The sequence below is a fragment of the Sminthopsis crassicaudata genome, chromosome 2 (assembly GCF_048593235.1).
Source record: "Sminthopsis crassicaudata isolate SCR6 chromosome 2, ASM4859323v1, whole genome shotgun sequence".
In the NCBI taxonomy this organism is placed as follows: domain Eukaryota; kingdom Metazoa; phylum Chordata; class Mammalia; order Dasyuromorphia; family Dasyuridae; genus Sminthopsis; species Sminthopsis crassicaudata.
This window is the reverse complement of record NC_133618.1, coordinates 577,243,181-577,270,536: the sequence shown is the minus strand read 5'-3', so window position 1 is coordinate 577,270,536 and position 27,356 is coordinate 577,243,181. Positions and strand designations below refer to the sequence as shown.

Genomic DNA, 27,356 nt, shown 5'->3' with positions numbered 1-27,356 from the left:
AATAACCTAGCATTTCTTACTTGGCATATAATTAATAAGGCTTAATTAATGTCTATTGACTTTTAGATTATCTATGAAAAGTTTTACACAAGCACATAATTATTACTTATAACAACAACAACATTAATACTCTTTAAATGTGTATCCACATGTTAATGCAAAGAAACTTTGTATCTGTATGGAAAAAAAAAGCATAAAAGGACTTTTTTAAGGATTTAAAGACAACAACATATCATGAAATGTGTATTAGTTTTCTTTTTTATGGTCTTCCACATTTATGGTATTCTAAAATTAAAAAAAACAAGCTCAATGTTTACAGTTAACTCACCAGTTAAAAATAAAATTGCCAAATGATTGTTATATGACACATGAAAGACCACCAAGAATTAACATCTTTGTAGCACTTTACAATTCTCTATAAAGTACTTTATATACATTGTCTTATTTCATTTTTACAGTATATGGCGACTATTATTCCCACTTTACAGATGAAGAAACTGAAGCTCTGAGAGATTAAGTTCAAGGATCCGTTGGTTGTTTGTTGGAGGAACCAAAATATGAACAAGGTTTTCTGAGATCAGAGTTAAATCTCTTTTTCCTTCCTACTGTTTCATTATATTTATTGCAATCAAGTATTTAGAGGGTGAAGGGATGAAAATAAGAGTAAGGAAAGGAGGAAAAAGAAAGAGATAGTAAGGGACAGAAGAGAGGGAAAAAGAATTGAACAGTTCTCTTTTTGGTTCTCTTTCTTTCAGAGATTTTTTTGAAGGCTAAAGTATTCTTTTTTCAAGATATTAATAGTTATACTTTTAGAGAGAGTAAATATATTTTAAGAAAATTCCCTGAGTAGAAGTTCCAGATTTACTTTTGCGACAAGCTCTTTAACTGCATGACTCTCTCCAAACTTCTACTCCCTAAAAAGAACAAAAGAAAATCCTTTTTTTTGGGAGGGAACAAACCTTTCCCAGCTTGATTTAAACCTCAGAGGGATGTTTGAAGAGAAAAAAATTCATGGAGAAATTACTTAGCTTTTTCTTTGAGGTGAGACAAAATTTTCGGGGCTTTGAGTACATTCTTGCTGCATACTACAATGTTTCCTCAATTTACTTGGCCATAGAACATTTCTCTGTTTGAAATATATTGATGGAACCCAAAAATGTCCATGTGGGATGAAGGAATGGGTTGGAAAGGGAAAGAGGAAAATTCTGAAGTAAAAAGGCCATTAGGTCTAATTTCATGATGAAAAACTGCTTTCTGTATATAAGTATTTTCGGTACCTATATAAAATTTGTATTTACAATGTTAAAAGGAAAATATTGCTAGTATTGACATTTTCCAGTGGAGTTTCTATTAATGTCTTCAGAACACTGTTGCCCTTCCTTGGAGAAATCATAAAATTTCAAATTCTAATCTAAATGTTTTATTTGTTCTAGTGTGTGTGTGTGTGTGTGTGAGAGAGAAAAATCAGAAAAGTTCTGATTTAAAAAAAACTATGGTCATTTTTTCATAAAGATGGGTGTCGTGAATGACTGGAATTTGTCATCTAATCATGATTTGTTCCTTTCAGCTGGATTTGGATACACTTCCTGTGCCACTAATTCTTGCACAATGAGAATGTGCCATCCCCATAGCTTTGTAACATGTCAGATTTCTTTACAACAATCTTCAAGGGCAGGTCTAAATTCTTTGGTTGTACTGAAAATTTGTTGTATTGAATATTACCTTAAATAAGGAAACACTCTTTGGGCTGGGTTCTGTAAAACCATTTCTAATGCAAAGGGATTTGTTGTAAAGGTATTTGTTATAATGGAATTTGACCTATGATGATTATTTGGAATTTTCTTGGAGTAGTTCAAAGCATTTTACAGGGATCATCTAGTTTATCCCCCCAAAGTAAGGAAGAGGCAGGTATTATTTTCACTACAGATTTAGGACACTGAGAGGCTAAAGTTTTTGTTTAGGCTTTTTTCCTCCTTCAAGATCAAAAACTGAGCTTGTGACACTGCCAGATTCCAGGTCTGCACTCTGACTAGCTGACTAATCACACAGGCTCTAGGAGGGGGAATGACAGAAATGTGGCGGGATTTTTCAGGTTAACCTTTCTGAGACCAGTGGCATTTCCACAGGTACAGTAACTAGGACACCGTGGACTCCAGATCTACAAGGAAAACAAAAAGCAGATCATATAAAATCTTTCCGATTTCTGGCATTAAATATATTTTAGATAAAGTACTCAATCACATGGGTGATCTTCAGTCCTAGTTCACTTACCTCCTTGACCTGATCTAGGTGAATTTCTTGGTTTTGCCTTAATTTTGTTGCCCGGAAACTGGGTTAAGACCAAGGGGGAAGGCAGATAACAGATTGGATTGTGTTTGCAGAAGTCTGATCTCTATATTCCGTTTTGGTTTTTTTCCCCTGCAGTATCCCAAATAAACGAGACTACTTGGAAAGACCGTGATATTATCCTTCACAGCTGAAGTCTTTTGCAGGTCTGAGAATTCTACCCAGAAGACTTATTTCAATTCATGAAGTTCTTAAATAGTCCTCCTTGTGGGGGCGATGCCTTTCGGAGGCTTGCAGGGGATAATGAAGGAGCGCGACAGTCTCTGCCCTCAAGGAGCTTACAGCTAGGGGGAGCAGGACGGGAACCGAGAAACAAGAAATTGGCGGGGCAGTGAGAGCACTGGGGCGAGCACAGGGCAGACTACCCTGGGGGCTTTAAGTGTGGAGCGGGGTGGGATGGATGCTTTCTCCCTCTTCCAAGCGTTCTCCCGCTCACGACAGACACGCAGAGACATAGACACGGACATGGACACAGACACACTCCCACACGACCCCGAGACATCAGAAGGTCACCTCCAAGGGCGATTGAGAGGACGCGGGGTCACATTTGGGGGGGACTTCTTAGGAATCTGCTCAGGGTTGGGGGGTGGGGTTTGAACCTGGGCAGGGCCTTGCCTATCGGGGCCCAGTCCCCGCCCTCTGGCGAAGGGCCCGGAGTCCCCGTGCTGGGGAGTGGAGCGGGGGTGGGGGAGAGAGGCGGTGATTGACAGGCGGCAGCGACGGCGGCGGCCCGGGCTCCCGCCGCCCCATGTGACTCGGGCCAGGATGGCTTCGCCTTCCCCTTCCCCCCGCGGCGGCCGCGGCTCGGGCTCGGGCTCGGGCTCCGGCTCCGGGTCCTTGTGAGCGGCGGCGGCGGCGGCGGGTCGGCCGGGCCCTGGGCTTTGGCCTCATGGGGAGGAGGGGCACCCCGGGCCCCCACGGCGAGGCGGCGGACGCCGACACGGACGGCGAGGCCGAGGCGGGGCAGGCGGCGGCCGGGGCCGGGGCCGGGGCCGGGGCGGAGGCGGCGGAGGCAGAGGCCTGGCCTCCCGGAGCCGGCCCGGGGCCGCCGCTGTGGCGCCTGCCCGAGGAGCTGCTGCTGCTCATCTGCTCCTACCTGGACTCGCAGGCCCTGGGCCGCCTGGGCCAGGTGTCCCGCCGCCTGCAGCGCTTCACCAGCCGCGACCTGCTGTGGCGCCCCATCGCCCGGGCCTGCCTCAACTCCGGCTTCACTCCGCACGGCACCGACCTGTAAGCGCGCCCTCCCGGTCCCGCCCGGCCTCGGGCCCGGGCCCGGGGAAAGAGCGGGGACGCGGGGCCTAGTCTGGCGGCTGCCCCCTCCCCCCAGCTGGGCTCGGCGGGGGGTGTGGTCGCTAGGGAGCCGCCTGGGCCCGGCTCCGCTGTCCCCTGCTGTGTTTGTTTCCCTTCCCCGAAGTTCAGCGCCTCCCGCTGTGAGCTCCCCTTAAATCCTCTAATTGGTCCTTCTCCCCACTGGCCACCTCGCTGAGCCCCTCCTCAAAATGACCCGCCCTGGGATCCCTTCGAATGAGTGGCCCAGACCTTCCAGAATACCCCCCTTAGAATACCCCCATCTGCCCCCCGGGAACCATTGAAATGAATTTCTTCTGAGAGTCTCTCCTAATACCCTCCGCTTTGAGACTCCTTTCAAAACATGCCTCCCGGATGAGGGCCCCACAACTATAGCATTCTCGTGGTACTTGAGTGTCCGGCGAGGTAGGTGGTATTATTAACCCATTTTACAGATGAGGAAACAAGGTGTGTTAAATGACTTATCCAGGGTCACACGGCTTCAACTCTCTGAAGTCGGATTTGAATTTGGGGCTCTCCCCTCCAAGTACAGAACTCCATCAGCAATGCACCAGCCTTTTAAATGCAGCAAACCCTGAGATTCTCCCAAATTGACTGCCTTAAAATAACCCTTTCTGAGATGGTTTTAATGTAGTCTTCTCAGAGGTTGCCTAAAAATAATCTTTCATTTCTTAGCCTGTCCGTCAGATAAAATCCAGCTTAAAAGATCTCCTCGTTAGATTCTCACCCAGCGCTCAGGGCTGAAGCTTCCTTCATTATTTCAATCTGAAAAGGGGCGGGTGTATGTGAGGAGGGGGAGAACTAGCTGGGCAGACCAGCTCTGAGTGTGGCTCTGGTTTCTCCCGGCCCCTTTGCCCTTGAGTCTTACAAATTGCTAGGGGCTCAGGCATCGTATCTGGGCTATCGTTTACTAGTATTACAGATTTAGTTGTGGATAAACAAAGAACCATTAAATATTTTCATAGCCAGGGAGCATTTAGTTAGATATGAAGAAATGGCTACAGTGGGAGTGTGGCCTGGGAATCTGGATATATCTTAATTTAAAAAAAAAATTATTATAGCTTTTTATTTACAAGTTATATGCATGGGTAATTTTTCAGCATTGACAATTGCAAAACCTTCCGTCCAACTTTTCTCCTCCTTCCCCCCCCCCCAGATGGTAGGTTGACCAATACAATAAATATGTTAGAGTATAAATTAAATACAATCTATGTATACATGACCAAACAGTTGTTTTGCTGAACAAAAAGAATCGGACTTTGAAATAGTGTACAATTAATCTGTGAAGGAAATCCAAAATGCAGGCGGACAAAAATAGAGGGATTGGGAATTCTATGTAGTGTTTCATAGTCATCTCCCAGAGTTCTTTCGCTGGGTGTAGCTGGTTCAGTTCATTACTGCTCTGTTGGAACTGATTTGGTTCATCTCATTGTTGGAGAGGGCCTCGTCCATCAGAATACATCCTCATACAGCGTTGTTGTTGAAGTGTACAGCGATCTTCTGGTTCTGCTCGTTTCACTCAGCATCAGTTCATGTAAGTCTCTCCAGGCCTCTCTATATTCCTCCTGCTGGTCATTTCTTACAGAGCAATAATATTCCATAACCTTCATATACCATAATTTACCCAACCATTCTCCATTGATGGGCATCCATTCATCTTCCAGTTTCTAGCCACTACAAAAAGGGCTGCCACAAACATTTTGGCACATACAGGTCCCTCTTCGCTCTTTAGTATTTCTTTGGGATATAAGCCCAGTAGTAGCACTGCTGGGTCAAAGGGTATGCACAGTTTGATAACTTTTTGAACATAGTTCCAAATTGCTCTCCAGAATGGCTGGATGTATTCACAAGGGAATCTGGATCTTGAGAAGCTTTCCATAACTCTTACTTTGGTCCAGGCATAGGCACAACTTTTAGAATTCTGGAGGAGAAAATTTATTCTTGGGCCATACTTCTGTACCCATTAGGACACAAGAAGGTGGATGGAATGCTGCTTGTGTTCTAGGACTGGTTATATAGCCACATATGCTACATAGGAGATATGTATATATATATATATATATATATATACACTAATAAGATATATCTATATGTTGCTGTTTTGTCTGTGAGAAGAGGGCAGGAAGGATGGAACTCTGGGACCTATAATAGAAAATGTTTCCTGGACATGGCATAGTTTAATTGACACTGAAAATGGAAATTGATGACCTTTTCAGTTGGGCTGGCTACAGTGGAGAGTGCTATGTCCAACCTTTGGGGGGGTCACTTACCCATATATCTATATAACTATCCCCTATTCCATATAACTAAAACACTTTTTCTGAAGATTACCCATAAGGAAAGCTGATTAAAATGACTGGAGCCCAGTCCAAGAAAAGGGTTGATTTTCTTTCCTTTCCTGTAATTAAAATCATAGCTTGAAAGTGTTAGCTTCATTTTTTTTCTCTAATCTACTTCTGAAAGGGAGGGGACTAAGAAGGCTAAGTACTGTGAATGCCAAATTAACATTGCCAGCATTAAAGTGCTATGGTTTATTTCTTTCAACAGATATTTATTAAAGTACCTATCATGTGCAAGTCACTATACTAGATGCTGAGCACTGATTATGGCTTTATTATTTATTAGTTGGGTCCTGTGTCCTCTGGTGAGGTATTTCTGGTCTCCCAGGGAAGTTGTTTTAATATAGCAGTTGATCAAGAGCAAGGTCAGTGCTCCTTTCTGAGTTCAGGGAAAAAGTCATATATGCTACAACAGGTGGGGAGAGTGTTTATCAGTGTGGTCTGTTTCTGGACAGCTGCAGTAGGGGTGATAAGCTGCCAGAGGTGGTTGTCTTCTTTGGAGAAAAAAGGCTTGTGGTCTTCCCCAGGTTTCAATATGTAGTGAGAATCATACCTCTGTGAAGATAGAGTGAGACAGCTGGTTTATGCATTGTGTCATTCCCCCACCTCCTTTCCCCCCTTTCCATTCCCCAGACTGAACAAGTGAATGCCTTTTAATGGGAGGAAAACAAAACTTTCATTTTGTTCAATTTGATAACTTTTAAGTATTTTACTTCAAGTCAGCCTATCAAATGAAATTGAGGTTTGGGAGTGTTTTTAGAAGATGGGAAGGGAGATTAATTTCAAACCTGCCCTGATTCTTTAGCTAGAATACGTGGAGTTACTTCAAATACTGCAGGGGTATCTGTGGGCTTGGACTCTCATCTTTAAGGTACCCTGTTTCTTAGCCCCAAGGAAACACAAAGGGATCTGGTTTACTGACCTTCCGGCCCAGGGCTAAGTAGTTGTTTGGTTGTTCTAACTGATCATGGCTGTGTTGATTAAGATGAACTGCTCTGACTCCTTTTGATTTGTTAATGGCCTTACTATTGTGCTCAGAGGCATTTTGGGCACTTAAAAAACAAAACCTAAAAAACCTGAAAAAATAATTTGCCTGCTTTTGAGTTCTTTCCCAAACAATGGACATTGTTGATCATATGCACCTCACAATATGTGGTTATATATTTTTTCTGGCGGACATTGAAAATTTTCCTTGAAAACAGTTTTGTTTGGTCCTTTTGGAAGGTATTATGAAACTTTGGGAAATATAAGTATTTTGAATATAATAATCAGCGCTAAGCAAATGTCTCTTCTAGTAGCTTTTTAAGTTTTCCTTGAGGAATTTGGGAAATCAGCCTGGTTTAGTGCATTAGAACCAGAAATTGAAATTTAACTAAAATTCATAATGGTGGGGGGGGGAGCCAAGGTAACAGGTGGAAGAACAAAGTTTACACCTGGAAACGCCAAACAGTTAACAATCTAGATTGGGATTTTAAAGAAGTTGATAAATTTGTGGGATTTATAACCTTATAATCCTCAATAAAAATCTCTCAAAAATACAAACACCACAAGCAAAAGAATACAGTGTTTCAAAATTAAATTTTAATTTTAGTATACTTTAGAATCTGTTAGGGGTAGTCTTCCAAGCCAAGTGTGATAGAATTGAGTAAAAATGTTAAGAAGTAGAGAATATTTATTACTGGGCAGTGAATGTGGTTTAAAAAATACTGAAAACATCAGTGAAACATTAAAAAAATGCAACTATAAGGTAGTAAAGTTATTAAATTGTATTTAACTGGCATGTTCATTCATTAATTCATTCCTTCTTGCACTAAGACTGAACGTGTGGAACTTTTTGTGACTGGGGTATCCGTTTCAGTGATGATTAACATCCAGAGTGAAGAGATAGAAACAGATAAGCTTTGTGTGTTTGTTTGTTTTTAAAATAATTGAACCTAAGAGCAATTAAAAAAAAAAAAAACCCAGCATAAAGTTTCTCTTCCTATCTCAAAATACAGAAGACTTTGTTGGCTGGTTATCTTTTGAATTTAGCCAGTGTTTCTCAGAAGTCACCAAACTTCAGTGACTTGGGCCCTTTTCAGGTTTATCTGCTGAAGAGAGCCAGCCAGTTCAACCAAAGAGTTGTTTTTTGGATGTATTTATTGTCTTTTTTTTTTTTTTTTCTTTTCTTTTCCCTAAAGGCCTTGTTTAATGGTTTCTGTGATTTAATAAAAGCAGAGTTCAATTTACGTACTCAAAATAAATAAAACAATACACCTGTGAAGGCAGGAAGCAAATTAAAGTGGGGGAAATATCTCCAACAGCAAATGAGATTTGAGAAATGGCCTCTTCCAGAATTTTGGGAAAAAGCAAAATAAAACAATTCAATCTTTCTTAAGGCTTTTCCAGTCCTAGCCTGAAAGTTAGAAAATATTTCCATACTTTTGGGATCATAGTAGTATATTGAGATCCTTAAACCCCACAAAAATAAATTAACTATGTATGTTGGTAGATTTTTAGCTAAAAGAAAAAAGAAAACTTAAGGTAGGAAGTGTGATAACTTTCTTCAAGTATTTGAAAAGCTGTCATGTGGAAGAAGAATTGTTCTGCTTGGCCCCAGAGGGCAGGAGCAGGAGCTTTGGACTCCAGAAAGGTAAATTTCAGCTCAATGTAAGGAAAAACTTCCTAACAATTAGAGCTGTCCAAAAATGGAATGGACTGCCTCAGGAGATAGTAGTTTCCTCTTTACTAGAGGTTTAAGCTTGATGACCACTTGTCAAGGGATTTTTTGGTCAGTCAAAGGTTGGCTTCTGAGGTCCTTTCAGACTCTGATTTTATGAACAGATGAACAGGGTGGGGACAGTTATCCTTCTTGTTTTTTCATCTTCTTTTGTTCCCTCTATCTAAATCTTAATTTCTTTGAAAATTCTCCTAGATCTTCATTTTATTTTTTGAATTTTTTGAATTAAAACACAAAAAAACTCAGAGTAACTCTGAAACTGATTTGGTTTTTGGTTCAGAATAATTTAGCCCTCGTTCCTAGGCTAAAACTAAAAGAGATGTGTGCATATATAGATTATTTTTTTTGAAACTGGACTTTGATAAAAATTTGGGAAGTTTAGGGAAAATGAAGGTAACATTATTTTAGAGCTAGGGAGAAGATGAGAAGTTGAAATTTGGATGAAAAATATATATACTCCTCTAATACATACTTAAAACCCCCAACAACCTTGTATGTTTTAGCAACCAACAAAAGAATAAACTTGCTTAATGGATAGTAGATTTTTGCCTGTTTCATAATTTGCCTATGATTTATTAGAATATTGAATTCTTAATGAATCCAAAGTTTTGGTTCAATTCCAAGTTGGAGAAGTGTCTCTCATGACCAGACCTGCTTAATTGTAAGCATTAGTTCTTATTCAATTCTTACTTCAATCCAATAGAAATAGTATTAGTTAGATACACTGAATAACAACAAGTTCCTTCCTCCTCAAGATGGGTCAGCTTCTTTCTAGATGACCAGCAACCATCTCCAGACAGAAGACTGCCTTTTGAAAAAAGTTTGACCAATCTTTTCTTAGCTTACAAGTCAGTACCGTATTTCATTTTGACCTGCTTCTCTCTATTCAAGTTGCCCTCCCTGGAAGTCCAGGCCACCCAATTGGTCCCAGTGCTTGCCTCTTTTTAGTCTACAATTAATTGCCAGCACATTCCTTCTCTTTTGCTTTCTTCTTCTTCTTCTTTTTCTCCTTTTTTTTTTTTTTTTTTTTTTTTTTTTTTTTTTGTTGGCATTTGACATAAGCTCAGACTATTGAGAAAGGTGACAACTGTGAAATGAAGACAAGGTTTGGAGACACCTTAAAAAATACAAGAGGCAGTAACTAAATGACAAGAGCAGACTGCCAGGCACTTTCAAAACACTACTTCGTCTGTTGACTTTCCATTCTTTGTCCGCAGCACAAAATTGGAGGTCAAAGAATCATAGGAGTTAGAGATGGAAAAGACATTTGGGGTCACCTAGTTCATCCCTCCTCCTTCCTCTGCTCCTGATTCAGAATCATTCCTTACATTATATTTTCTCCTTCAGCTCTTGTACAGTTTTCACGGTCTTCACTCAACTCCGGCTGTTGCCTTTGGGAAATGACGCAGGAGGCTCTGTTCAGTTTCTGTCTAGTATAGAGAGAAACTGCCTCTGCCCACAATTGACACTCATGAACTTCTTTGTTGGTGGTCTTTACTAAGGGATTGAGGGCTAACTGGATGTCTTGTTCTTCTCTACTGCATAGGTTTACATTCTGAAAAGTATTCTTTGTGTTGTATTAGGTATCTACATATGTTTGGGGGGTAGGTGGATGAAGAGATATGATATAGAAGGACTGTGTGCATTGAGGCTTTTGATTTCTTGCCATCTGAAAAGCAAGAGATTGGAAGTGAAGGGAATGACATTGAATCTCAGTTTGCTATATGGTAACCAACTTGGAAATAGTTGATTAAAAAACCTAGCAAATGGCATTTTGACCACTAGTTGTTATACACTGCCTGGTCAGGTTATGGAAATAGAGTGAGAAAGATGCTTTTTGACTGAAAGTATAAGCTGGGAAAGAAAAACAAGAGCTTAGACCAAAAGCAGACTTTTTGGGATTGAGGGATAGTATTATTTCTGGGACTACATTGCCAAATAGCTCCTTGACATCAGGGAGCTAATAGTCACTGATTGTAATATTCTTGGAAGGAATTTGGGGATGGTCTCTTCTAGAGGTAGCATAGGATACCTTCCCCTCTCTTCTTAAGCAGCTGGTGGGAACTACCCAAAGGGGGTATTATGTTTCTTCTGGTAACTGCCAAGAATGAGAGGAAATCTACAAGCTGTGGGATTTTGGGGTGGAATGAAGGGAGGGGTGAGGCAGGTGATGGTAATAGGAGGGAGGGGGAAATGAAATTGCTTTATAGTAAATATATTGAGATGTATTTTTTTTTTCCTGGAAAGCTGTTTCATTGTAATAAATGATGGACTCCTTGCCTTTTAGCTCTTTTTCAAATTCTTTTCTTCTTTCAGCTCTCCTTATTTCACCCAAACACCAAAACCCTAACTTCTCAGGCTTCTTTGAATTTTCATTTTGTAAGGGCATGTTGATGAGGTAAAAGAGTACTCTAATAATATACACAGTGAGTTGGAAGGGAATTTCTCTGCAGAACAAATGTATTAAAGGAGAAGTTCTCATTCTTCTATCTTGCCTGCTGTTTGACTTTATCTTAATGTCCTAAAGATGTTAAAATCTTTTTAGACAGCAGCTGGCATATGTTTTTTCCATTTCCACAACCAGCTTTGTAGAGTCAAAAATGAATTTCAAGCCTAGTCATTTAGACTGAGAACCTGCTTGAAGTATTAATATATGTCATAGTAACAAAATTTTAAAATAGTAGGATTAGTGTTGCCAGTCCCAATCTTACCTCCCCTCAGGAAGTCCTGGATCAATGCCATTCTGTGAAGTTAAGAAGTATGTATGGATTCTTAATCAGTTCTTCCTTCTTGGAACCATAGCTTGCGTGTTTATTCCTATTCCCATTTGGGATCCCAAAGACCAAAAGTAATTTTCAGAAGAAGATGATTGTATTGTCCAGAAAAGGTACTGCTGGACTTTCATTACTGTCATTCAGTTTTGGGGACAGTTGATGGCCCAGTTGAAAGGGAAAATATGAGAAGGGAGGTCTGGGTAGGTGTAGTGGCACTAAATAATGGAAGCCTTCATAGTGATGCCTATGTTGACACAGGCATTCCTTAATTAGCCCAATTTTCTTGGCTGCTGTGCTCTTTCTAAACTAAATATAAGGGTAAACTAATGTCTAATTCTTTTATAACTTTGTAGTTGTCTTTGAGGGTTCTTAGTAGATAACCTTTCAAGAATTGCTGGGCCTGGAAAATTCATGGTTCTGTTGTCTTCCTCATGATGATCCTTCTTCTCAAACTAACCTAGGCTATTCCTTAGATGAGAGATATACAGTTTGTTACTGGACCTGTACCAGAAACCTTTCCAGTTTTGTAGATCCTGCCCAGAATTGTGGTCTATTGGCATAGCCTTTGAGGAGTTAGGGTTACTTTCTTGTCTTGATGAGTCATTGGAGCAGATTTTATTTTTTTATGGCCATGGATAAATTATTTAAAAAATTTTAATAATAGATTTTTATTTTCAAAATACATGCAAAGTTGGTTTTCATCACTTATCTCTGCAAAACCTTGTGTTCCAAATATTTTTTCTTCCTTTCTTCCTCTCCCGGCCCCTAGACAGCAAGTAATCCAATATAGATTAAATGTCTCCAATTCTTCTAAACATATTTCCACATTTATCATGCTGCACAAGAAAAATCAGATCAGAAAGGGAAAAAATGAGAAGGAAAAAAAGCAAGCAAACAACAAAAAGACATGAAAATACTATATTGTGATACTATATTGTGATCCACATTCAGTGCCCATAGTCCTCACTCAGGATGCAGTTGGCTCTTTCCATCCCAAGTGTATTGAAATTGGCCTGAATCATCTCATTGTTGAAAAGAGTCATGTCCATCATAGCTGATCAACATAATCTTGTTGTTTTGTACAATGTTCTCTTGATTCTACTCACTTCTCTTAGCATCAGTTCATGCAAGTTGGAGTAGATTTTAGTGGAAGGTAATTGTGACTGTGTAAATGAAGCAGTGGATAGAATGCCAGGATTGGAGTCAGGGAGACTCATCTTCCTAAATTTAAATCTGGTCTCAGACATTTACTAGTTGTGTGACCCTGAACAAGTCACTTAATCCTGCTGGCTTCAGTTTCCTCATTGTAAAATGAGCTGGAGAAGCAGGCAAAGCACGGTAATATCTTTGCCAAGAAAATCCAACATAGGGTCACAAGGAGTCAGACATGGCCGAAAAATAACCAAACAAAATGGCTCACTCTGTTAGTGTGCAGCTGATGGTGAAATTAGCCTAGTTAAGTTTGAAGTTCCTTAAGTGATGAATATTTTGCCATATTAACACTATTAACTAAGATGGAAAAGTTGTAATTTATACCAATGATGATAGTGGCTCACATTTCTGAAAACAGACTATTGAAGTATTGCTGCACATATATGTTTTTATCTATATATGGATATTGATATATCTATATTGTGGCTATATATTTCTCTGTCTTACTTTCTCTTTGTCTCTGTCTCTCTCCATATTTCAGTAGATTTATAATTTTATAAGGGTGAGTCTTACCTCCAACATATCGTTTGCAACTCATTTATGCTTGTCCATTTAGTGGAACTCATCCATGTTCTCCCATAAGTTCTTCAAAGCTGAGAGGCTTTCCTCAGTTCTCTTGACCAAGCCATCTTTTCTCTCAATCATACATTTCTTTGGTAGCACCCTTTAAGCTACTTCTCTTCAATGCCCTTTGCTTGTTTTTCAGTTTTAATATCATATATATCAGGCTAGGTTTATTTGCTTTGGGTTTTTTTTTTTGGGGGGGGGGAAGGGCACAAGGTACTAAAGGTCATGAAAAGAAAGGAGAAACTTTAGATTACTTCCTAAATTAATTTCTACCCCACTGCAGACTCACTGTATGTGTTGTGTTGTTTTTGTTTAAAATAGGTTATGTGCCCAGGAATGCAGTCAAATTAGAATGGTGACTAAGTGCCGGAAAGTGTGGTAGAGGGAGAAGAAGTGGGTGGGTGGGGGAGAACCAAGAGTGGAAAAATGAGCCCCAGGCTAAAGAAGGAGGGCTGGGAAAATGGAAATCCAGGCAGGCCAGAGGCCAAGTTAGAGATTCCGACGTGCATTAACAGCTATGTGAGATGTTTATTTACTGGGGACTAATCATTTTTGGTTGCCTCTCCCTACTTTTACACCTATAACTGTTCTGGAGAAGTAAGCTGGAGGGCATCTCAGGGATCTGAGCAAAGCCATTTTTGAATTCCAATGAGCACCTGCTCTTGTCTTCTTAGATTCTTTTCCTACTGTTTTCTTCCCCATCTTCCTTTTGCTGATTTTCAGAGAGATTTTGATCAGTACTTCTGATTTTGAAGGAATTGAAATCAGTAAAATTCTTTATAGGCATAAGGAGAATACTTAGTAATAATTAGAGAAATTATATGTACAACCTTTGTGTAATTTGGAACTAAATGAGAAAGAAGTTTATAGAGTTGCCATTTTCCAGGAGTTATTTTTTAATATGTAAAAGCCAAACTCAGTAATAGAAAGCTTAAAGGACCATGGGTAGGCATGGGTAAGTTTAAGATTTGGGAAGAGAGGATAAGAAAATTTCTCCTAATCAAAATAGCACTTTTCCTTTGCTGTAGCTCTGAAAATTTCTTGCTGAGCTCCTGGGGGGCAAGGTTGTCTTGGTGGAGGAAAGTACCTTACCTTAACCTTTGGGGAAGTGTCACCAAGATAGCAGAGAGCTGAGGGTAGAGATAAGAAAGGGTATATAGCTTGTGCTAATTTTTTTGAGTATGCTCTATGTCTCAATTTAGTATGCCACACAAAATGAACTAATAATCACTATTATAACATTAATAAAAACAAGCATTTATATAACACTTTAAAGTTTGCAAAGCACTTTATGTCATCTCTGGTTGATGACCACAACAACCCTTATTAGGCATTATTGCCTTCTTTTGCAGATGAGAAAATTGAAGCTTTGGGAAAGGAATGGACTATCCCAGGCATGGTCACTAAGTGTCTGAAGTGGATCTAAATTCAGATCTTCTTAACTCAGAAGCCTGCTGCTCTCTTTACTATTGCCCCATCCAGATGTTTGCTTATCTACAATTTCCTACCATTAAAAAAAAAAAAATCACTTCTTTTAAATGTGAAAGGGATTTGTTAGTCAAAAATCTTATTTAAGCAGCAGTATTTACAATAAAAAGAATATTAGTCTTGGAATTATAAGAGCTATATTCTTTTTTTCCCCTGGTTTTTCCCTAGCTATATGGCCAGGAGGCAGCCTTGCTAAGCTTCATTCTTCTCATCCAAAAAACAGAACTAGAACTCTCTGTCTTATTTTACCCCAAAGAATTACTGTAAAGATCAAATCTTTGGAATTGTTGCTGCCTTCTATTTTCTAACTTTTCCATACTTCATTATTAGCTTCTGTATTTATTTATTGTTTTTAAATGAATGAGTTATTAACAAATTAAAGAAAATTTACTCCAACTTCCTAATATCTCTTCTCCTTCCCGAACAGAAATACAGTTAAGCATAACAAACCAACACACTGACCATTCTCAATATGTGTCTTGGGGTCACTGAATTCATCAGGGTTCTAATGTTTTCCCTGATTGTTATTCTTTATGTTACTGTTGTACCCAAATCCAGATCTCTCTGGGAGGTCTTGTATCCTCCTTGTGGCCTGGAGGTGATCCTTGGGAATTTTTTCTGAGTGTAGAGAGAGGCCTTGGTGACTTATATTGTTTATTCTCTCCTCTATATACAGGGTGACCAACATTCCAGTGAAGGAGAGAGTGAAGGTCTCACAGAACTGGAGACGGGGGCGCTGCCGACAGGGAACATTGCTCAAGTGGAGACGCAAGCAAGTAGCCTGTTATCTCTTTCAGAGCTTCCAGGGGCACTGGCTAATGGGGTCATGTTGGAAGACAAAAAACCGACCCAGTTGTAGTTTGGCTGGCCTTTCTTGTCAAGAAGGCCAAGAACCCCACAGAAGGGGTCCAAAAGGGCAGAGGTGTTCCTTGCCAGTTTGCCAGAAGGAAGACTGAACAGTGAATGATGAAGCTAGTAACCAGATCCATCTTGTTTTACTGTCGTTTAAGTCTTTCACTAACTGCCTATCTCCTTCCCACCTCCTTTTGTAAAAAGGCAAAATAGAATGTAAATGAATTGGACATGTTGCTCCCCACACTATCGAAGTTGTACTTTGTGGTGAAGACTAGAAAGGGGCTGATAATGCCATCTTTTTTTTCCTTGGCAGTAATTGTTCTCTAATTGTTTCATGTATGCTAATTTTGTTTTTCTAGTTAAATTGTAAACTTCAGAAGGCCAGAATCATGTTTTACTCTTAAAAGGACCTACAATGCTGGGGTTACAGCAGTCATTCAACAAATACTTGTTGGTTGATCAAAAGCAATGGGGAACAGAAACCTCAAGCTCATTTATTCTTGGCAGGTGTCATTTCAGAAATCTATCTTTTATTTTTTTTTCCCAAGAGGAGAGTAACTATAATTGAGAACTATTGTTACTTATTCATATATCTGCAGCAAAAGGAGATCAGGTTATTATCCAAAGGTAATGGTTATAGGAAGAAACCATGTGTTTCATAATTCATCCTTTTGCTTTTGCTTCTAAATCGCATTGGTTACCTTGTCATGATCTATTGCTGTGGTTAATGGTAATGGTGATAATATACATTCCTATGATGGTGATAGGTGATTTATGAGGAGATCCACATCTGCTATCCTTGCCTCAAAAAAAAAAAAAAAAGAAAAAAAAAGAAAGATACTTTTTTCTTTCCACATTCGTTTTCCCTTTTATTGTCCATCTTCCAATCACTTGGTCTCACTACCTAGGTATCATCCTAAATTCCTCCCTTTCTTTCTTACCCCTCATATCTAATCATTTGCCAAATCTTGTCATTTCTAGCTTCACTGCTTCTTATGTACACTCCCTTCTCTCTACCCTGATATAAGCCATTATCACCTTACACCTGGTTTATTTCAGGAACCTGCTGGTGAGTCTCTACCTTAACCCTCTTCCCATTCCAGGCCAGCTCTCAGAGTAATCTTCCTAAAATGAAAGTCTGACCATGTCACCCACCTATTCAGTCAACTTCAGTACCTCACTATTGCTTTCAGGATCAAATATAAAATTCTTGTCTTTTAAAGCTCCTATAATCTGCCCAATTACAATTCCAGTCTTTTATTCCTTAACACTTCTTTACTTACGCCATGTACCCTGCAGTCCAAAGACACTTCTTGTTGTTCCTCAGATATGATACTTCATCTCTGACTAGGCATTCTCATTGCTTGTCCTTAATGCCTGGAACTCTCTCCTTCTCCTTCCTCATTTCTGCCTCCTAACTTTCCTGACTTCCTTCAAATCTCTGCTGCCTTCTGTAAGTGGCTTTTCTTACTCCTTAATACTGGTACCTTTCTACAATTTATCTTGTGTATGTTGCTCATATGCAGTTGCTCATGCATTGTCTCCTTCATTAGACTGTGAGCTCTTTGAAATCAGGGACCATCTTTTACCAGTTTTTGTATCCCTAGTACTTAGCATTGTGTCCATTTGTTGTTGAATTGGTCAGTTGTATTCTGCTCTTTGTGACTCCATTTGGGGTTTTCTTATCCATTTTTTTTTTTTTTTTGACTGATGCAATTGGGGTTAAGTAACTTGCCCAGGGTCATACAGCTAGGAATTGTTATATGTCTGAGGTCAGATTTGAACCCAGGTCCTTCTGATTTCAGGGCTGGTGCTCTATCCATTGCACCACCTAGCTGCACCCCCCCCCCAATTTGGGGTTTTCTTGACTAGGCTATTGGAGTGGTTTGCCTTTGCTTCCCCAGTGAATTAAGGCCAACGTAGTTCTAATGACTTTCCCACAATCACATAGCTAGCAAGTGTCTGAGACCGGATTTGAGCTCAGGTCTTTTAGGCTCTATGCTCAGACCTGTAACCTTGGACCTGTCTAGCTGCTTCTTGAGCCATCTAGCTACCTCAGCCTGACACATAGTAAGGGTTTAATAAGTGAATATATATTCCTCTGCCCTTTCCTGCCCAATGAGTTTTTTGTTTTTCAGTCATATCCTACTCTTGGTGACCCCATTTGGAGTTTTCTTGGCAGAGATACTAGAGTGGTTTGCCATTCCTTCTCCAGCTTATTTTACAAATGAGGAAACTGATGGCAGCAGGTGAAGTAATTTGTCCAAGGTCACACAGCTAGCAAGTATCTGAGGTCAGATTTGAACTCAGGAAGATGAGTCTTCTGCCTTCAGGGAAAGATTAAAAAAAAAAAAAACAAAAACAACAAACTAGATTAGCAAAGCTAATCAACACATCAGTTACATCTGACAGCATATATGATATTTCATACCCACAGTCCCCATCTCTGCATGACATTATATTTTCTTAATTCTTATCTAGGGTTAAATTTTATCATTAAAATTATGTACTATTCAATTTCATTTTATTCTTTTGATTTCTTTTGTTGCAGTAGTTTCCTTGTTCTTCTGGGTTAGTTTCGCATATTTCTCTGAATTCTTCATATCATTATCAGTAGCTTCATATAGTTCAGTAATATTCTTATCAAGCAATCAATGAATAAGCATTTATTAAGCACCTATTACATGTCAATAATGGTCATAGACACTAGGGTTACAAAGTCAGAAGTTTTAAAAAAACTTATCCTCTAGCCCTGGGAGACAGGGCATAAGATAGGCCTAAGATGTACAAATATACAGTAGGCATAAGATGATTTTTGAGAGGAAGGCATTAATAGCTGAGGGAATGTATAGATGAGAAGGTTTCATGTAGATAGTATAGATTATCTACATGTACATAAATAGACATAAGATATGCAAATGTACAAAATAGGCATAAGATGATTTTTGAGAAGGCACTAATAGCTGAAGGAGTATGTAGATGAGAAAGCTTCATGTAAATAGTGTAGCACTTTTTGCTTCATTGTCCTTCAATCAACAGGTTGCTATGTATTTTCTAGTTATTTACTATCACAACAAAGTGCAGCAATGAATATTTTAGTATATGTGAGACCTTTCTGTCTTTGACTTTTTGGGGAGCATAAATCTAAATCAAAGAGTATGAATATTAAAAAATTCCATATTATTTTCCATGTGATTGGACCAATTTAAACTCCACACCTGTGTCTTAGTGTGCCCATCTTTTCAAAAGCCTTTTCAATATTCACTATTCCCAATTTTCATCATCCTTGCTAATTTACTAGGTGTGAAATGAAATCTTAGAATTCTTTTGAATTGTATTTCTCTCAGTGATTTGGAGCTGTCTTTGATATGGTTGTTAATAGTTTCTAATTCTTTTGAAAATCATTTGTTCATATCCTTTGACGCCTTATCTATTGCCAACCTTGTTTCTTAATAACCAGAAAGTAAGTTACTTTATCAATCAAGATTCTGTCCCTGGAATGTTTTTTCCTGCTCACACTAGACTAGTCTTAATCAGTTTGGCAAATAAATCACAAGCAATTACCGTCTTGCTTTTCCCTGGGAGTCTTCCCTATTCACATGACATGAACCCCAGTTTTTATTCTGTATATCTTGTAAACATAGTTATTTACAAGACTGCTCTAAACTTCTGGTTCTTGGGTTCCTCATTTATCTTCTTATCAGCTACATGGATAAATCACATTTATACAGGAGCTGTTGGGCATAAATATATTTCATGATGTATATTAATATGGATGTTTCTACATTCTTAACACATGTTAGTGTAATGTATGCAAACACTTGTAAAAACCTCGTGAGTAGACATCCAAGTTGCATTTAATGGCCCGTCAAGTCAATTTGCAGAACTTTTTCTCGTTCCCATGGCAATTATATTAATGAGTAGGGGTGGAAAGCTCTCTATTCTTTACTTAGGACTTGTAAAAGACTAGGACTTTTAAAGAAAGTAGATTCTTATACATTTATCTTAGTCAGCAAACTTTTATTAAACACTTCCTATATGCTAGACCCTGTTTAGATATCTTGTTGAAGTGATCCTGGTAAGATGTGAGCCGTAGTGGATTCCTGGGGAAGCCTTGGTGTCCGGCCATATTCTTTTCCTGAGTATCATGGGACTATCCTTAAGCTTCTAACCCTTCTTCCTCCTGTGGGACCTCTAAGAGGATTTAATTATATGTAGATTTGGCTTATCAGCCATTCTGTGAGAGCTGACTATTTTTCTGTAGTCTCTGCACTGTTGAAGATTGCTATGTAGCTGTCTTTATCCATTGCCACACTTGTCCACTAATACGGAAATGCAGATCTGTCTCCTTACTGAAAATCTAGCTATCTTATCAGTACATTAGCATCCTTTCTTAAATAGTTTTATGCTTTACTCTGACAAATGGAGCTTTTACTTCAATAGGAAGAGGAAAGGGAGGGCCTATTGGCTCTTTCTTTTTGTCTTTCTTCCTGACTGCCCCCATTTTTCTTTATATGAAAAGATATAGGACTGGAAATTTCACAACTGAGCACCTAAACTTTGAGTTAGAAGATAGAAAATAATGGGAAAAAGATTTATTCACCTGACTGGAAATTTTCGTTTACCTAGTATTTACTAATCTCAACTTTCTATTCCCTCTTTTTCCAAAAATCTCAAGGTACTAAGTAGTGATTCACAACTGGAATGATAATTAAGAGGAAAATGATTTGTAGTTTTCTTTTGAAGCTTACTTATCTCTTTTAAAAATAATTTGTATTGATATTTTTGTTTTTATATTGCCCATATTCCCATTGCATTGCTTCCCTTCCCCCATCCCTTATAATAAAGGTTTTTAAAAAGAAGAAAAAGTTCAGGAAAACTGTCCAACATAGCAAAAAAAATTTGATACATTCAGTGTTCCATACTCATGACCTCCTGCCTCTTAAAAGAAGCACTGGGGTGGGGAGAGGAAGGAAGGTGCATAGATGTGTTTAAGGCAGGGACTAGCTCCTTTAGTATGAGGGCTTGCTGAGCCCTTTTCAGCGCTGCCCTTCCATCTTTGGAGTCTACCAAGCTCTTGCAGCTCCAAGAGGTTTTAAGATGGGCAGTGGCTGTACCCCAGTAAGCCATCTTTGGCTAAACTAGGTTGAGGATTCTAGGCCTCCAACTGGTCAGTGAATTAGGGGATGTTTATCATGGGATGCCTTTCCCATCTTAGAATGGGTGGATGAGGACAGTTTGTTCCAATGGCCATGAAGGTAACTGAAAGAGGCATATAGAGGGCTTTGAGCTTAGCCAGACATCAAAGATGTCAAGGTCATCCACTACATCCCAGGCCATCTGTGATTGTCTTGACTTTTGTCTTGCCACTGAACTTCAGTGACTCTGGAAAAGAGAGAGGCAAATGATTTTGTGTAACTGTGCCTCCCTTAAATCCAATTCACCAGCTAGTCAAGATATTTTCCCATGATATCTTTGGTTTTCTTTGAAAATGAAAGACAAATAACAATAATAACAGTGTGTGGGTAGGGGAGGGTAGTTGTAATATACCCTAAGATGGTTACATCACCACTACTTTTAAGAGATGTAGGGGAGAACACTGAAACTTTTTGCCATCCTTTTTTGGAAGACAAAGAAAAAATTATGGACTCTTTTGTCAGAGAGAGATGGAATAGGATAGTGAAGCCCAAGAAAATGGTATTCTAAACTTGACTATTGTAATATCCTGGATGGTACTTCAGTGGGTGTGATTAGGAGACACTGTCAATCACAGATGATAACCAATTTGCTTTCCTCTGGGATTTTTTTACTGTTTGCCTAGATAGGTATTTATTTTCAAGAAAGAAGGGGAGGGGGCTCTGATCCTCATAAGTCATTGCTAGATGGAGATTATCTCATCTCTCCCAAAGGGTAGAGTTGACGAATTTGTTTATATTCTTGTTGATCCATATCTTTTTGCTTTCCATGTTTGCAGTCTGATGCCCTGGATGCAGCTGGAGGGTGGTTGTCTGTACCTTTCCCAAGCTGAAGATATCCATGCTTACCAGCTCTGCCCAGATGGTTCCAGTTTACATCGCCGGCCCCTGGCCATCTTTTCCGGTCATGAGGAGGATGTGTGCCGTTTTGTGCTGGCCAGTTCACATGTTGTCAGTGGAGGAGGGTACGGTTTCCCCTGCCTTCTAATCTTGACTCTCATACCATTGAGATCTGTATTTTGTTAACTTAAAGGCCTTTTTACCTATTTTTGGAATTTCTCTTTCTACCACAAAAGGCTGGGGAAAAGACCACAGAGAAAGGAATAATGACTTCTTCTAAGAGTAGATCTCTTTAGAGCGACTTGAACCAAGGTAGTTAATGGTGAAAGGTTAGAAGTAGGAACTTGAATGCAAAGTGGAGCAACTTTGAGTAATCTTTTGTGCTGAGCAGTGGATAATTTGATTTTATTCTTGGCTTACTAAACTCTAAATATACTGAATAGGTGAAGGTGTCAGGGGTAAAGGGCTTTATTGTGAACAGTCCTTCTGAAGCTCAAGGGGGTCAGGACACTGGAGAACTGGGGTGGTTGTCCAGCCATCTTGTCTTTATTCAGTGGGCATATCCAATTGGCTATTGTGTATGTGTGAAGATGTTGCCCAATTTGTCTTTTAGAGATGGGAAGATTGGCCTTCATAAGATTAATGGCACCTTCAGCATCAAATTCTCAGCTCATGAACAGGAGGTGAACTGTGTGGACTGTCAAGGTGGAGTCATTGTGAGTGGCTCCAGGGATAGAACAGCAAAGGTGAGTTGGGTCTTTATTGCCTACATGTTGTTAGCTTCTATGGTTGCTGATGAGTGTGTGTGTGTGTGTGTGTGTGTGTGTGTGTGTGTGTGTGTGTGTGTGTGTGTGTGTGTGTAACAAGGTATGAAATGGATAGGAAGGAGCCTTGAGTCTCAGGATTGGCTAAGAAGGTGGAGAGCACAATAAAGAGCTTACTTGTGTGTGCCTGGCATGCTATTTGTCATGCCAGGCTGTGTCCCAGCCAGCTGGCCCAGCAGAGGAGCCAATGGTGGTTGGGAAGGTAGCCACTCACTTGAAATGTGCTATGAGTTTAAAAAGGACAGCCTGGCTAGATTTTCTTATTGGATTTCCTCAAGATTGTGGTTTAGTTCTGACCTCAGAACTAAATTTTAAAATTAAAAAAAAAAATTAAAATAACAATTTTCCTTCTCCCAGTCACTTTCTTTTGGGTGGGCTAATTTTTATTTTCTTGTTTACAAGTTGTCAGGTTAGCAATATTACTACTACTACCACTACTACTACTACTACTACTACTACTACTACTTTTCAGTATGAAATGGTTAATGGGTGGTACAAATACCTTTGGAGAAGGTCTTTATGTCTTCCTACATCACCAAGATTCTTTATATACCTTTAGATGAGATTAGTAAGGAGAATACCCAGTTCCCAACCAAATATATTTCCCTCTACTAGAGATGGAAAATAGTTCTCTGTTTTTGTCTTCAGCAGCCCTACTTTGTAGTTAAACTTCCTTCATCTGTACTTACTGTTTGTCTTCTGAGACCTGCCAGTGGAATTTTGCTGACAATTTGGTTCACTGTAGGATCTTATTTGCCCCTTCAGAACTCTGTAGGCTCCATAGTGCTAACAAGGGTAAAGTACTTGTTTGTGTCAGCAAGTGGGACTCTAAGCCACACAATGGTTAAGAAATAGATAAGGAAGATTCCCTATGCTTCTTGGTGTTCATTTCAATTCATCCAGCATTTTAAAGCATCTCCTATGTACTAAGCATTGTTTTAAGCATTGGGGATTCAAAGACAAACATAGGTATTTGAAGAATTTAGGAATATCAGTGAGTTTACATTAAAAAAATGAGGCAGATACAGTGATCTCTAACAATGTAAACTTTTCTTAAAATTCGTATGTTGTAGGATAGTCACACAGACAAGCATAGGCTTGACATATGTGAGAAATTATTAAAATTTAAGCTAAAATGTATATCATAGATTCTGTCTGCCTGCCCCTGGAATATACCCCATAATGTTATCCAGATCCATATTTACTCATCACTTCTATGGGAATACTGATCTCAATATAATAGGCTGGTCACAATAAAACCAAATTAAAATGAAATGAAGATGTGGCTTCTTATTCCCTTTGCTTACTCCCTTCATATCTTGAATTCCCTTAACATAGCTGCTACTACCAGGATGTTCTGTTAAAGATCAAACTCTGGAAGTCCTATGTGCAGATTTTCCTCTTTTTCAGTGGTTTTCCTTTCTCCTACTGTGTATGCTGTAATCTAGAACAATGATGTCAAACTGCAATGGAGATGAGAGCCACTAAACTGTATATAAGCATCCCTACAGACTACATATTAGTTTGGAAATTCCAAATATTTCTCCCTATTTTTTTAACCTCGCTTCTCCCCAAGACAGTAAGCAATCTGATATAGGTTAAATATGTGCAATCTTAAAAACATGTTCCATATTTGTTATCTTATGTAAGAAAAATCAAATTAAAGGAAAAAAAATCACAGGAAGAAAAAAACAAACCAAGCAAATAGACAATAACAACAATCAACAAAAAACTGAAAATAAGATGTTTTTATCTACATCCAGTCTCCGCAGATCTCTCTTGGATGTTAATGGCACTTTCCATAACAAGTCTATTGAAATTGCCTTGAATCATCTCATTGTTGAAAAGAGTCAAGTTTATCACAGTTGAACGTCACATAATCTTGTTGTTCTCTAGGTTCTGCTTGCTTCATTCAGTATCAGTTGATGTCTTTCTAGGCTTTTCAGAAATCATCCAGCTGGTCATCATTTTTTCTTCTTCTTCTTCTTCTTTTTTTTAAAATAATAGCTTTTTTCCTCCTTTATTAAAGTTTAAAAAATTTTTTCAAAGCATATGCGTGGACAATTCTTCAACATTAGCCCTTGAAAAACCTTGTGTTCCAATTCCCCCCTGTAGTTCAATATGTTAAACATGGTAGAAACATATGTTAAATCCAATATATGCATACATAAGTAATAGCTTTTTATTTTCAAAATATATGCAGTTTTCAGTATTTACCCTTGCAAAATCCTGTTCCAAAATTTTTCTTCCTCTCTTTCCTCTTCCCCTAGACAGCAAGCAATCCACTGTGTTAAACATGTGCAATTCTTCTATACATATTTCCATAATTATCATGCTTCATAAGAAAAATCAGATCAAAGAGAAAAAAAAATGAGAAAGAACAAAATAGCAAGCAAGCAAACAACAAGAAAAAAGGTGAAAATACCGTGTTGTGATCCACATTCAGTCTCCATAGTTCTCTTTCTGGATGCAAATGATTATCTCCATTACAAGTCTATTAGAATTTACCTGAATCACCTCAATATTGAAAAGAGCTAAGTCCATCATAGTTGATCATCACATAATCTTGTTGTCACTGCGTATAATGTTCTCTAGCTTCTGCTTGCTTCATTCAGCATCACTTCATCATGCCATCAATTCAGCGTCATCTCTCCAGGTCTTTCTGAAATCATCCTGCTAATCATTTCTTATAGAATAATATTATTTTATAACATTCATATACCATAACTTATTCAGCCATTCGCCAGCTGATGGGCATCCACTCAATTTCCAGTTCTTTGCCACTATAAAAGAGTTGCTACAAATATTTTTGCACATATTGGTCCTTTTCCCTTTTTTAATGATCTCTTTGGGATATAAGCCCAGTAGTAGCATTGCTGGATCAAAGGGTATGCACAGTTTGATAACTTTTTGAGCATCATTCCAAATTGTTCACCAGAATGGTTGGATCAGTTCACAACTCCACCAATAATGTATCAGTGTCCTAGTTTTCCCACATCCCCTCCCAACATTCATCATTATCATTTCCTGTCATCTTAAATGACTCAGGTTTTTTTGTTTTTTTTTTTTTTGCTGAGGCAATTGCGATTAAGTGACTTGCCCAGAGCTAGGAAGTGCTAAGTGTCTGTGAACATATTTGAACTCCGGTCCTCCTGATTTCTGTGCTGGTGCTTTATCCACTGTGCCACCTAACTGCCCCATAACTCAGGCTTTTTAAAGTTTTTTATGTAGTCTCATCCACTCACCATGTATACACCTTCATTCTTTTTAGTTGCTTAGGTTTCATGCGAGTGTGGGACAAGTAACTCTTAATTTGTTGTTTGTTTGTTTTTTTGCCAGTCCCTGGATTCTAGATTTGACTTTCTTATCTTTGCACTTAACCTTTCTCAAAATTCAGGCAAAACTTGTCAAACTAATCTCATGTTTTTGGACATTTTTCATAAGAGCTGAAAGGGGCCAGCTTTAGAACTGGAAGGGGCCTTTGAATAGGCCATCTAGTCCTATCCCTTTGCTTTATAAATAAAAAAAACTAAAGCCCATATACAAAATAAATAGCAGAGCTGGAACTCAAACCCAGGTCTTCTGACTGAGTCTAATGGTGTTTCCATTGCATTACGTTGCTAGACCTGGAGAATGCCATAAGCATAGTATGCCTGGGCTTCATTGAGTCATTTAATAAAGTCTTCATGCTAGCTGTATAGACAAGATGGTAAGATGTATGCTAGATCATAATGTATTTATGTGGATTTGGAACTTGTTGAAAGACTGCTCCCATAGAATAGTCTTTAATCTTTTAAACACTTAAGTTTAGAATGGAGGAGATGTGACTAAATAACAATCTGTGTGAAAAAGATAATTGGGAGCTTAATAGAATCTAAACTCAACATGAATCAACAAATGTGAGATGGTAATCAAAAAAACTAATGCTATGTTAGCCTGTTTTAATAGAGATATAGTATCTAGCATAAGGGAAATCCTGTTCCCTTGTCTTCTGCTTTAGTCAGATCATGGACTGTTTAGTGTTTTGTTTAGTTCTGGTTGCTATATTTTGGAAATCACTTTGACAAATGGAAGCACTTCTATAGAAAAGTGACTAAAATAATGAGAGTCATGTGCCAATAGCTCTTCTAATGCTGAGGGGATGCCAAGAAAAAAATGAAGTCTTTCTCTAAGCAGTTTAGTTTATTATGGAAGACAACCTTTATCCATAAAACATATAAAAATGAATAAAGTATATGTATGTGGGAAGGATACTAGCAATTGGGAGAAGGGAGAAGCATCAGAAAAGGCTTTATGAAACTTTTTGAACTAAGTTCTGAAATAAAGTGGACATCCAAGAAGTAGAAGTACATCCCAGGTGTGAGGGCTGGCCTATGCAAAGACACAGAGCTAGAATATGGAAGCAAAGTATGCAGAATAGCAGAAAGACAGTTTGACTAGAGTTTCTCAAATTGTACTTTAAGAAACCCTGAATCATATCCTTAAAAAAAAACAACCCTATGTTGTTTAATAGACACAAAAAAAATTAATTTTAGATCATTCTACTACATGAGTTCTGCCTAAGTTTTGTTTAAATCATTGTTGAAATGTTTTATTTTTTTGTTCAGCCTTGTGGAAAAGTTAGAGAAGCACTAGATAATATCATAGAATACATGAAAGGGTATAATGTATAGACAGAAAGATGTAAAGCCTAGAAAGATGGATTGGAGCCAGGTTGTGAAGCACTTTAAAAGCCCAAAAGAGGAGTTTATATTTTATAGGTAACAAAGGGCCACTGGAGTTTATTGAGCTGGGGAGTGACCTGATCTGATTTGTGTTTTAGGAAAATTACCTGGCTAGCTGAGAGGTAGAAATGATAAAATTTGGCAGTTGATTGACTATGTGGGTTG

General features: G+C 38.8%; 1 protein-coding gene across 4 annotated transcripts in view; it reads left to right on the top strand.

Annotated features, from left to right (window-relative positions):
* Positions 1-3,229: 3,229 nt before the first annotated feature.
* Positions 3,230-27,356, top strand: part of FBXW4 (F-box and WD repeat domain containing 4) — a 118,720-nt gene continuing 94,593 nt past the window's right edge. For all 4 annotated transcript variants that reach the window (XM_074295389.1, XM_074295387.1, XM_074295388.1 and 1 more), the window contains exons 1-4: positions 3,230-3,576; positions 15,430-15,525; positions 21,583-21,768; positions 22,257-22,389. In XM_074295389.1, the coding sequence (XP_074151490.1) occupies positions 3,236-3,576; positions 15,430-15,525; positions 21,583-21,768; positions 22,257-22,389 (756 nt within the window). In that variant the 5' untranslated portion in view covers positions 3,230-3,235. The remainder of the gene's footprint in view (positions 3,577-15,429; positions 15,526-21,582; positions 21,769-22,256; positions 22,390-27,356) is intronic.